Source organism: Leptodactylus fuscus, chromosome 4, assembly GCF_031893055.1.
Source record: "Leptodactylus fuscus isolate aLepFus1 chromosome 4, aLepFus1.hap2, whole genome shotgun sequence".
Classification (NCBI taxonomy): domain Eukaryota; kingdom Metazoa; phylum Chordata; class Amphibia; order Anura; family Leptodactylidae; genus Leptodactylus; species Leptodactylus fuscus.
The window spans coordinates 204421352-204434945 of NC_134268.1; the positions used below are offsets into that span (position 1 = coordinate 204421352).

The following is a 13594-nucleotide window of genomic DNA, read 5'->3' on the forward strand; positions in this document are numbered from 1 at the left end:
TAATGAAAGGACCCCACACAGTACAATCTGCAACACAGTGACTCACAGACAGTATAATGTACTCCACAGTGGTCCCACAGTGCGCCACACAGTATTGTATACTCCACAGTGGTCCCAGACAGTATTATATGCACCACACAGTATTGTATACTCCACAGTGAGTCCCCACACAGTATTGTATACTCCACAGCGATTGCTGTACCAGATTCCCCGTCAGTGAGCGATCAGTGAGACGGCACGTGTGCCATAGGTTCGCCATCACGAACATATGCTGTGGATGGGTCATCAACAGAATAAAAAATCAGTTTGTGGCCAAAGAACCCCTTTAAAGCTTTATATACTGTAGATATCACTAAAAGAATAGAGTATATACTATGAATTCTTTCTAAGCCTGCATTCACATGTGTAGAATTAATGCTATCTTATATGCAGCTCCTTGGCGCCATGGTTGGAAGTGGAACATAATAGGAATGGTCTACTTCTCTTTTTTTTAATCCACTCATTTTAATCCACTTCTGCATCATAACAGCACGTGTGAAGCATTGCATATAAGGGGACGGGGGGAGGGGGTGTTTATTCACCTGTGCTGGGCCATAGCAATAAAATACATATTAAATGAATGATAAGCAGAAGTGAATAAGTGAGCCCCACCATTATCAGTCACGGTCCCTGAGATCACAATAATACATGTATATTACAGATCAGTCCATGTCAGGAGGGTAGTAGGGTATATATGAGAGCATTATACAACCAGTATGTATCTATGGACAAGCAAAGTATCAAACTCTACCCCGACCCCCCTCAAATGGAGTGATGTTTTAAGCGGTTTAAAGGGGTTTTCTGTATGTTTTATAATGATGATCTATGCACAGGATAAGTCATCAGTATGTGATCTGTGGGGATCTAACACCTGGACCGAAACAGATCAGCTGTTATAGCCATGGACGGTAAGCTTGTGCGGGCAAATACTATTAAAGTAATAGGAGCAATGCTGCAATTCCCTGGAACCAGCGCTATGCAGGGGCTGCAGCTACACTCCTATTACCTGAATAGGACCAGGCTGCATGTGTGTCCACTGCTATAACTAGATCACATACTGGTGACCTATCATGTGGCTGTGGACAGCTCTTCAATAGGAAAAAATCCATTTTGGGCTGGAGAACCCCTTTTTAGTGAAAGTGTCAGGGCGATTTGGGACACTAAACCATCCACAGTTCCTTGTAGATGGGGATTTAATGTCCCAAAACACCCTGTTGAAAGACATCCTTGCCCTCAAACTAAAAGAGCTTTATACTCCTCCTGCCGCTGTACACCGCAACTTCAGTGCACATGCGCAGTGAAGCTTACGTCCGATTCTGCGCAGGTGCTGAGAACATTATCACTAGGCAAATTTGAAGAATTTTTGTTTGTTTGTTTGTTTTTTTCATATTATTATTGAGGGTAAGGATTGCTTTAAAACAGGGAAATTTGGGGCACTAAACCACCAGTGTATAAGGACCTGTATAATTCCCTCTGGGGTGGCGTTACAGGAGGATTGAACTCTTCCTGCCAGATACCCTCATAAAACATATTTATCACGAGTAGGGCTTATGATGAAGGATGGGGTACGTTTTGGGACATATTTGTGGGTAAGGAACAATATCGAACTATCAGCTGAGTAGGAGATCTGACTACCTACCAAAAGAACTATCACATGTTATCATGGTAGCTGCACATGTCCCCCACCTCTGCAAACTATTTCTGCCTGTTATGTCTACATGCCCCCCCCCCTCGTGTCCTTCAACCGCAGTCGGGTCGTATTATCAGCATCACTTTGCACAGAGAATTAAATGATCCTGCAGTCTATTTTTCTTTCCTTTAAGTTGTTATGACTTCTAGTATCTCTCTATCTGCCATAAGCTTGTATGTGTTTTTCTCTTGCTATATACTACTGTACTATCCATGATCCACTATTAGAGGATTATCTCGTCTTATAATCAATGGGAACTATTTGTGTCCTTCATATGACAGATCCGTACCCATTGGGCTTTCCATTTTTCAGCTTCTATGACAGAACAGAAAAATGTAAGACCCATTATGAGATATGAACAGATCCCTATCACCTACTCACAAGATAAGTTGTAGATTGGTGGGAGTCCCTGCGTACCCCCATATGAATGGAGTAGTAGTTGCACAGATGTGCTGCTGCTCCATTCATCTCTATGGGACTACCAAAAGGTAGAGTGCTTGAAAATCCTCAGCAGTCCCGTAGGGTTGAACGAAACAGAAGTGATCATCCTGCTCTATGCAGATGTGGAAAGATGGGTACATGATCTCAGGGGGTCCCAGCATTTGGATCCCAACTGATCAGACATTTATCACCTGTAAACTGGACAGGACAGCCCCTTTATAGGCCCAGTCTGTGCATGGGTGTCCGTTTGGGGGGTCTTTCGAATAGAAACCTAATCCACATAAAAAAAAGCAGTTACCTTAGGAAACCTGCAGACCCCATAGACTATAATGAGGCCCGTGTGGTTTCCACATGAAAAATGCAGAGAAAAAAAGTGCTGCTTGCATTTTTCATGCGGAGAGGGGAAAGGAATGTCCCAAACGCAAATGTGAACTGGGCCATAGGGGACGTTATCAAGTCTGAAAAGCCCAATATAATACATCATCTGATCAGCGCCATCTCCCTGAGCATTTTGGTGTTGTGTTTATCCAAATACTTTCTGCCATTCCAAAAATATAAGCTTTTAGGCTAAGGCCCCACGGGAACAACCGCGGCGTGAACGCATCGTGGTTCTTCCCGCAGCGCTTTTAACAGAAAGTTCACAGAGTTTTCCTCCATGGAATTTCTGTTACAATTATATCTACGGGGAAGCTGCAGCTTTTCCGTAGATATAATTGAGATGCTGCAAATTTCAAAACCGCAACGGTTTTGGAAATCGCAGCGTGTCCGCGCTGCGAGTTTTCCCGCAGAGTGGGGATGGGATTCGCATGAATCCCATCCACTTTGCAAGTACTGTAAGGGAGGGTTCACACGATGTATTTTGGCTGGTAATGTGGCACGTAGACGGCACGGGAGCTTTTGCGGGCCGTATACGCTCCTATTGATTTCAATGGGAGCGTGGATCGTATATACGGTGCTATTTTGCGGCCGCAAAATAGCGGCGCGTATACAATCCACGCTCCCATTAAAATCAATGGGAGCGTATATACGTGTCACATTACGAGCCAAAATACATAGTGTGAACCCTCCCTAAAATGCCACGATTCTCCCTGTGGCGTTTCCACTGCGGGCAAATCGCGGCATTTCCGGCCCGTGGGTCCCCGTTGATGTAAATTAGGTTATTCTAACCAAGTAACACTGTGGTTACTCTGGGTGTGGGGGTCTCTATACGCTGTAGGTCCAGCTGGGTTACCGCCCACTTGGCTAGTAGACCCTAATTTGCATCAACACTGAAAGGGCTTATATCTCTGGAATGGCTGAACAGATTTACAGTAAAAAACCCAAATTGCTCGGGGTGATACCGATGAGGTGGCAGATCCTCCGTAAGGAATAGACACTATGGTGGGGTAACTTCAAGGAGAACCAAAACCAAAGTACCCTTTGATTTGTAATGCGATGCAAAATAAGTTGGCACCATATAAAGTTACTGTTATTAATGTGCTTATATTTATAACATGATCCCCTATTGTAGTCGCAGGCCCCAGTAGTGACACAACTACAAGTGAAATATTACTAGGAGCAGCAGAGGACCCCTATAATAGTGGAGCATAGGGGTACTTCCTTTGAGAGCCTGAACAGAAAGTAGAACATCGTACCCTGTCCCTGTTACCTGTGGATGCCCAACTAACTGAATGTCAGGTGAGCCTTCTTATCAGAGGGTCAGGCTATACACAATACACACCATTCACTGTAAGAGGGCATAAAACCTTTTAAGCTAAGCTAAGCAGCTTTATATCTCAGCCTGCTGTGTATTATAGTCCCCCAGCATCTGAAGGGGTGACGTTACCTAAAAGTGATGCACCTTGTCGCAGGATAGTATAAAAGAGACACAAAAGTCATCTATATATCTCAGAGTATATGGAAAATATTACTAGACGTGACCAACAGGCAGCCCTATGGCAGGACCAGCTCACTGTTCGAAGACAAAGGGGTTAAGAACAAACATCATCACAACCGAATTGAAAAAGTTAAGAAAATTTATTCATTCCAAACTAAACGGGAATGTCACTAAGATGTACATAGAAATCCCCAAAAAAATATTACAAAACTTGAAAAATAGGAATTGTATTAATAAATACTGAGCTGCAACACAGAAGAAAGGAGCCATCGCCATGCTGCTGCCCCTCCCCCTCCACCCCACTGATACAAAGTATCCAGCTCTCCACAACAAGGCGACGTAGTAAACACAATGTAGCAAAATAGACTTCCTGTACAAACCGCATCACCATAGACAGGTGTGATCGGCGCTGTATAAATAGCGCATGGAGCAGTTTATTAGGGGGGTCTACACAAAACCAACCGTAAGGCCTCAAGTCTGGGGGGAGGGGGTAATATGAAGGTTTAAAGTGCAGGAGGGGTATCAGGGCCCCTGTGTTGTCCCAGGTTCCTCTTCTGGTTGGGGTGGTGGGGGTTAAAGGTCCATCTCCTTGGGATAAGGGGTCCAGTTTAAGAGTAAGAGTTCTGCTCAATGTACATTTTGGACAGGGAAAGGGCCATGGACTTGGCTAGTTCTTGGTCTCGGTGTCTCTGGGCCTGGTTCTGCTTGCTCCAGCTCTCATATTCCGGGTTGGGCAGGGGTTCCTGAAATACTGCATCATAGTGGCCATTACTAAGCCAGCTGAGCCAGATGCTGGGCCTGGTGGGGTCTTCTGCTCCCAGGTGGTGGACCATGGTGGACACAGTGGGGCATTCTGGGCGGCCTCCTGTAGTCAGGTGGATGTTCACATTGAGCATTTGGCTCATGGCCAGTAATTCTGGATAGCCAGCCCAGGCTCCATCCTGGGCAGCATTGATCAGGAACTCCCCGATGTCCCCTTCGATGATGAGGGTGAAGGTGTCCAGGTGGTCGGCCACATGGTGCACGGTGCGCTCCCGGAGCTCCGAGTGCAGGCTCTGCTCCCCGTACATGGCCTTGCTGATCGCTCGGTACAGGCAATTCCCGTCGGGGATGATGTGGAAGCGATAACGATCCTTCTCCCGGAGATACTTGTCCTGCTTCTCCAGCTCGGCCAGATGCAAGGCCAGGCGCTCCTGGTGAGAGTCTGCGGGGCCCCGGGGGCCCTGATCGATCAGCTGCAGGGAGGAGGTGGTGCTGGGGCGCCAGTATCTTGCACCCTCCTCCTCCTGCTGCTGTTGCTGCTGCACCATATCGCTCAACCATGTATGCAGATCTGGAGGAGAGGACTGCTGAGGCTGCGGCTCCTGGCTCTTCTGGATATGGGGGGCAGAGAACTGCATGCTGGACCCCGGCCCCCCAAAGCTTGGCTCGAGGAGTCGAATTGGCACGATCCTCTCCGGGCTGCACATGGGTCTGAAGTGGGTGTGAGCGCTGTCCTGCGCCTGGGGGAGGTAGGAGAAGGCGGGCATAGTGCAGGAGGAGCTGCAGAGCTGTGTATGTCACTGCCTGCTACATGCTGCTGTATTTATATACAAGCTCTACTCACTGCTTACATAAATAGCCCATGTCATCACAGGGCAGAAATATCCCCCAGGACAACCTGCTGTATCACCCTCCTGTATACTGCACTACTACCGATGACCTCACACACTAGTATTTAGTATGGCTGACTTATTCCGCAGCGCTTTATCAATCACTATCCCATGTAGGGCTCCTGATTTACATCCCCTAATGTCTATTAGTCATAGAGGGCAACAAGGAGTTAAGTGACCCCAGGAGCAAATGTGAAATATTATATATCCACATGCCTATAATAACAAGGGCACAGGATCTATTCACTCCTGTCATTGAAAGCAAAGTGCCAGATAAGAGAGATACGCTCTTTATAGCGGACGGCACTCAAGGGGTCCGAAATGTGTAACCCATGATAAGACGTAAGGAATGGACACATTGGAGCAGACATCCCCCTTACACTACGTTCACAACTTCATTGGTGTTTCCGTTCTTTGGTCCATCGCACGATTTAAAAAATAGAAAAACAGTTCATCAAATGCACTCCAAAGACTATCATGGGGTCCGTTGGGATTCCTGGGTGATAAAGGTGGATTTGTAGGACTTTTTTGTCTAGAATTTCTACCGGATATTGCAACAGAGACTTTAAAGCAGAGGTGAACGAAATCTTATAAGGCTTTACCAACTATTAAAGGATTGTCTGAGACCTAAGGGTAATAAATACTGATTCTAGAGATGAGTGAGTAGTATTCGATGGAATACCCCCCCGCCATGGGTATCCGTGTAAGCGGCCGAACACCACGGGGTTAAACGCATCGACTATTCAATGCACTTAAACTCTTGGTGTTCAGCCGCTTACACGGAAACCTATGGCGGGGAGGTATTCCATCGAATACTACTCGCTCTTCTCTACGATCAGTATCAGATTGTTGGGGGTCCTGCACCCACCGACGGATTTGGAAGCCAGAAATCACATCCAATGTGTACCGCTGGAAGGGTCAAGTGCCTGTGGATAGGTCATCAATATCTATTACGAGTCTTGGACAACCCCTTTAACATTTCTCAACTTTTTCCTGCCTAGTCATAGTTGATTTATGATGGTGTAAGGGATCTGACCCCCATGATCACGAAAACAGGCTTCTCCTGTGTGAATAGAGTGGTCATGTGTACTCGGCTATCTCTGTGAATGGAGTGGCCCTCATTACTAATCATATAGGGGTCTCAGGACCCCCGTTCTCTTGATCAGTAGGAGTCCCACTAGTCAGCCCCCAGTGACTATACATGTATTACCCATCCTGTGATCATTCCCTTTAAGGCGCTATTTACTTTAATACAAATACATCCGTCCAATAGATGTGAATGGACAAGGCAAAGCGAGCACTGTGTTGTGACCCGGGACCCCCATTATATGAATACTGTGTCTTACAGCAGTCGGACCCCCACCTAATAGACACTTATTGGCTTTTATTAGGCATTATGGCTGACAGGGACTTTGTTGCTCATAGCAAGCCATAAGCCTCATTACCCAAACAACCAGTAACCTATGGTCGTTGTTAAATGAAAGCTTTCATCTGATTGGTTGTTCTGGTGAGCATAGCCTTTATTACAGAGACTACTGCGCCCCTCGGCCATATATAATAAGGTAATAACAACCCCCTATCTCCTGCACACTACTAGGGAGAGTACAACTGCCACACCCCTTCGGTGACGTCACCGCAGACCAATCCAGAACGATCCAGCACGTTCTACCACTCTCCAGCATTGTTTACATTCCCCTCGGCTACGTCATCACGCAGCGGCCATTTTAGAACGCGGGAGATTCCCCTTCGTCTGTTTACAGCTGGTCTCCACAGCCCCGCCCTTCAGAGCTTTGATTGGCAGGCGACGCCTCCCAGTGACGTAACGGCCGTGCTGGGACGAGTAGGTCACGTGACGGGCGCTTTCCTGGCTGCCGCAGCCTCTGTAGCGGGGTTTTTTGGCGGGAGACGTGAGGGGACGCTTTGTAGACGTTGTTATGGGTTATTTTGGGACCGTGAGGTAGTGCGCAGCAATGGAGGGTGATGGCTCAGTGTGGGCTATGTGACTACGTTGTGTACGGAGGGCTGGAGAACGAGTCACTGGTGTTCTGTTACTGTCTGGAGCTAAAACTAGATGTACTGATAAGATAACAGGTATAGGGATTATTGTACCCCAGGGAGTGAAGAGATCGCTCACCCCTAGCCATAAACATGTGGAATAGTACTTGGTTTTTTCCATTATAGACTTGCATTGTATAGTGATGGGATGTACCATAAATGAGGAGGGGGGGAGGCTTATAATTGAGGCTCCCACCAATCACAAGAAATGTGGCAGTCCCAGCAGTGTTCACCATATTTTGGTTTCAGCTATGCCAGAGTAAGGATAAGAGGGTACATGGCCGGATTCCAGCATGGTCTTAAAGGGGTGTTCCACAGGATGGGGAATAACTACTAGATTGGTGGGGGGTCTCAATGATAGAAAAACTGAGCCCTCCCCTTTAAGGGTGTCACGACACGTATTGCCTCGCTATGGGGCTGGCGAACAGAAATGGAGAACACCGCCTAAACTGAATGGAGTGCTGTGAATGGGGCTGAGGTCAAACAGCTGTAAAGCAGATCACTAAATGCTGTTAAAAGAGGCAAGATGGCCGCCCCATAATCATGCACAGAAAATAGAGAGGAAAAAACCTAAAATATGAAAATAAAAACATTATTACAATGGTGGTAATAAGTGTGATCAGAGCTCTATCTGTTCATGGGTATTAAAGGGATTATCCAGTTTTTACTATTGATGACCCATCTTTAGGACAAGAAGAAAAGACATCCAGCGCGTCCTTCTTTAAAATATAAACTCCTCTTTATTGACAACGATTAAAAATAAAGATCACAGGCAATTGGTGGCATAGCGAGGTGTACAATAAAAAAAATCCAGCAGTGCTGGTTGTTAAACGCCGACGCGTTTCGAGAGCCTAGCTCTCTTAGTCATGGCTATTGATGACCCATCTTTAGGACAGGCCAATATTAGATGTGTGGTACTGTCCGATTATAGTCTATGGGGCTGTATGTAAACATTAAAGGGATTCTACCATTAAAAATCTTTTTTCTGTGGCTAACACGTCGGAATAGCCTTTAGAAAGGCTAATTGTCTCTTACCTTTAGATGTGATCTCCGCCGCGCCGTTCCTTAGTAATACCGGTTTTTACCGGTATGTAAATTAGTTCTCTGGCAGCGATGGGGGCGGGTCCCAGCGCTGAAAATGCGATGAGGGCATCCCCACCGCTGCCTGAGAACAGGATCCTGCACCGCCTCTGTCTTCTGCTGGATCCTCCCCTTAGTAGAGCCGACTGCGCATGCTCGCAATTGCGGCCTCGGAACTATGTGTAAGAGCTGACAGAGGTGACGCTGCTGAAGAAAGAAGGGGAGGATCCAGCAGAAGATAGAGGCGGCGCAGGATCCTGTTCTCGGGCAGCGGTGGGGATGCCCTCATCGCATTTTCAGCGCTGGGACCCGCCCCCATCGCTGCCAGAGAACTAATTTACATACCGATAAAAAACGGTATTACTAAGGAACGGCGCGGCGGAGATCCCATCTAAAGGTAGGAGACAAATAGCCTTTCTAAAGGCTATTCCGACGTGTTATCCACAGAAAAAAGTTTTTTTAATGGTAGAATCCCTTTAACTGGAACCGTGCTTTGTTGGTACAGCTGATCTGTAGGGGGGCCTGGGTGTTGGGTTTAACATTGATGGCCTATCCTGGTCTTGCAGCACAGCATATGAACGATGCAGTGGTGTCTCCTGGGCATAGACTGCTGTTGCATAACCCGTTAGATGAAGGAAATATTATTTTCCTGAAAGAGTAGTCAAGGCTTGGAACAAACGTCCAGCAGATGTGGTTAGGAAATCTCCAGTAGGTGACTATAAGCATGCTTGGAGTGAACACATGTCTATCCTAAGATACAAGGGTGATACTATAAGAGCAGATTAGATGGACCAGGAGGGGTTTTTTTGCCATCAGTCCTCTACATTACTTTCTTTGTTCTAAAAGTTGCAACTTGTAACGTTCTTTTGGAGAGAAAAAAAATCCCTATTCTGGGGTGTGGTTCATTCTTTATCTGTATTGTGATTGAGTACTCCCATGATGGTGGTGATGGGACACAACAATACTGGGAGTACTGCCATTGGTAACCCGATTAGCTGTCTGGAGCACAGTGTGTACGGTCCACTCTGTTATGGTTATTCAGTGATATGGCAGTTCCCAGATACTTGACCCTGTACCTTGTGACTTCACAGAACAAAATCATCATAAGTTTTCCATTTTCTGATCTAACTTATAAAAGTATCATAGTGGAGTCGAGAGCCTGGTCCCCAGATGTCATCCTTTATTATACCCTAAACCAGAGGTTCCCAAACTTTTTTTTTCTCGTAGACCACTTTCAAAATTTTACCAGGGATCACAATGCACATTTTTTTTTTTTCTATCAGTATGTCTTTGTAGAATGGGAGGAAATCCATGCAAACACGGGGAGAACATACAAACTCCTTGCAGATGTTCCTGGCGGGATTCAAACCCAGGACTCCAGCACTGCAAGGCTGCAGTGCTAACTACTGAGCCACCGTGTTGCCCCTCCCCTGCTGCTATATTTCTACCATATTCCCAAAACTTGTAAAAAAATGTGAAGATTAGATCTAACGATGGAAATTTGCATCGTGGCTGAGTTCCCCTGGGGGTCCGCCTGGATCACTTTGGGAATCACTGCCTAAACCAATAGTTACAGGTGATGGTAATGTACTACTTAGTTGGGCTGGGTTCACATATGCAATTGGAGGCTGTGGTTTCGGTTTATTGTCAGTGGGGCCCATCAGGCATGGCTAATGTCCGATGTTTTAGTGGTCTGTGTGTCCATTGTTCTTGTCCACCAACAGACCAGAGCAATGGATACGGTGGTGCAGAGGTGAACATAGCATTACCCAAAACCACCAGAGATGATGGTATTAACTCCTTAGGGCAATGGTAGGGAACGTACGGCTCTCCAGCTGTTGCCAGACTACAACTCCCAGCATGCATATTTGCTCTGCTGTTCTTGGAACTCCCATGGAAGTGAATGGAGCATGTTGGGAGTTGCAGTCTCACAGCAGCTGGAGAGCTGAAGAATTCCCTACCCCTGCCTTAGAGAGGGTTATGTCATGAAAAGTATGCATTCATATCTTCTGACCACTGAGACTCCTACAGATCCTGAGAACCCTACCCCTGTTTTTAGGAAGGTTGAATGTAGGCATGGGAGGCAACGAATGGTGCTCACATTCACTTCAATGAGAGTGACATTAGGTTGACACTAGCATTTGGGTTTCTGTATGTCAGCAAAAAAATAAACCCAATCTGCTTAAAAAGCTTTTACCCTCGGACCCCATAGACTATAAACGTGGAGATTGTTTTTTGAGCGGAATGGGGGACGTAATCCCCAAACAGTCATCGAGCGCTGGTGTGACTGCAGCCTGACTGTTGTACTTCAGCTATCTCTGGCACCCCCTTTGAAGTGCATGGAAGCACAGTCCATAACCTTACATGCCAACTTTCAGCCTGATCAACCTGTCATGCAGGGAAACATCCCCTATTCTCTTGATCAGTGGGGGTTCTCAGTGGTCAGATTTCTAATAATCAGGTATTTATCCTATGAATAATGAATCATCTAATCCCTTTACCAAACCTAGAACATCTGGGGTGGTGGGAACAAACCAGGGATAATGATATTAACACCGTAACTATCCTTTACCATCTTGTAAACAGGATTTAACCCCTACACAGCGTGTGGTGGTGACATTAAGTCCTCCACTACTTTAGACTATCAGTGAGGTCAGAAATTGGTATAAAATAATCTGTATCTTATTGTATCTAGAACAATAGAGGTTACAGATCCTATTAATGCCCTCTGTTGTTTGATGACGCTCTATATCTGCCCCTACCCTGCCTATGATATCATACAAAGTAGTTATGGTACCACCCCTGAAATCACCTGCTACGTTTGTCGCTTATTCCCAAAATTTATATTATATGATCTGATACAAAGTTTGTAATACAACATAAAATCCCACAAAGTAACATCCACATTACTTCTCAGAAGGAAGTTTTCATTTCTGGAGGAGACATTGTTGAAAGTCAAAACTGTAAAGATTTCACATGCAGGAAAATAACCAGCTTTTTTCCCCGACATTGGCTCAGCTGTGTTTCATTGTTGTACACAATGTTCAGAGTGCTCATATCTGTTCATATTGTACATAGAACATCCCGTCTGAGGGGCTGGCATCATCATAGCACTCATGGAAAGTATGCACTAGTGTCTATTTACACCTAGATAAGAGCGCTTATTGGAGAAGGCATGTAGAGAGGCAAAAGATTATACCAAGTGATTTTATATCAGAAGGATTTTTAATACCTTTATTCTTTTTTTCAGATGTTTGCCTTGAAAAACAAAGTTCTAAACCACACGCACAAGTCAGCCATAACTTTAAAACTACCTGTCTAATATTGTGAAGGTCCATCTTGGACTGCCAAAACAGCTCTGACCTATGAAAGCATGGGCTCTACAAGACCTCTGAAGATACTTTAAAAGGGTAGTCCCAACTGGCCCGCTCACCAACTAGCAGGCTATATGCTCTCTTCACTTCCTGAATTGGTGGGCAGGGTTTCACTTGCTCTGTTATCTCTCTTCATAGCAGTACATGTTTGCAGCCAGTAATGAGGGATGGTTGTAAATAAATTAGCACAGTATGGGTGCATTCACACTGAGTAAACGCTAGCTTATTCTGAACGTAAAACACGTTCAGAATAAACGGCGTCTAAAGCAGCTCCATTCATTTCTATGGGAGCGGGGATACGAGCGCTCCCCATAGAAATGAATGGGCTGCTTCTTTCACTCCATGCAGTCCCATTGAAGTGAATGGGGAGTGCCGACGTGTACGCTCCGGCATGAGCAGAGCTTGCCGTATACGCCGGCACTCCCCATTCACTTCAATGGGACTGCACGGAGTGAAAGAAGCAGCCCATTCATTTCTATGGGGAGCGCTCGTATCCCCGCTCCCATAGAAATGAATGGAGCTGCTTTAGACGCCGCTTATTCTGAACGTGTTTTACGTTCAGAATAAGCTAGCGTTTACTCAGTGTGAATGCACCCTATCACTGGAAGATGCAGAATATGAAGCTGATGTAGCAGAACTGGATTTGATAGGTGATGAGAATCCCAAATTTACATGCTACAGGACCAAGAGTCAGCTTGCAATAAACTCAGTTTTAGGTCTGTGTTTACATACAGATAGGTAACAGTCTCCCTATCTCAGCCCTTATCAGCAAAATTTAAATAGCCGACCTGATAACTGGAAGAGGGAGTTAAATGGCTCAGAAATACAAGCTGGCTCCCAAGCATTCAGCTCCCCTTCCCCTCCTGAGAGCAGGAAGCTATGTCACTTGTCCTGGGTGGAGAGATAAGATCATCCCAGTTCAGTGGTTATGGAAACGGAGTGTAAACAATGAAGTGAATAATCTCAGATAGCAGCCAAACAAAGCAGTTTTGATAAAGCAATGTATTTAGGAAAAGTGTTAAATCCACATAAGCTAGCAGTATAGATAGGATCCTTGAGATGGAACAACCCCTTTAAGTCCTATAAGTAGCAAGGTGGGGCTTTCATGGATCAATGGGGACGTACAATGTTGGCCAAAAGTATTGGCACCCCTGCAATTCTGTCAGATAATACTCATTTTCTTCCAGAAAATGATTGCAATCACAAATTCTTTGGTATTATTATCTTCATATAATTTGTCTTCAATGGAAAACCACAAAAAGAATTGTCAAAAAGCCAAATTGGATATAATTCCACACCAAACATAAAAAGGGGGTGGACAAAAGTATTGGCACTGTTTGAAAAATCATGTGATGCTTCTCTAATTTGTGTAATTAACAGCACCTGT

At 45.5% G+C, this 13594-nt stretch overlaps 1 protein-coding gene across 1 annotated transcript; it reads right to left on the minus strand.

Annotated features, from left to right (window-relative positions):
* Positions 1 to 4242: 4242 nt before the first annotated feature.
* On the minus strand, positions 4243 to 5581 carry OTUD1 (OTU deubiquitinase 1). The gene has a single exon (XM_075269862.1). It carries the CDS (start codon positions 5573 to 5575, stop codon positions 4655 to 4657), a length of 921 nt encoding a protein of 306 aa, XP_075125963.1. The 5' UTR covers positions 5576 to 5581; the 3' UTR covers positions 4243 to 4654.
* Positions 5582 to 13594: the final 8013 nt, after the last annotated feature.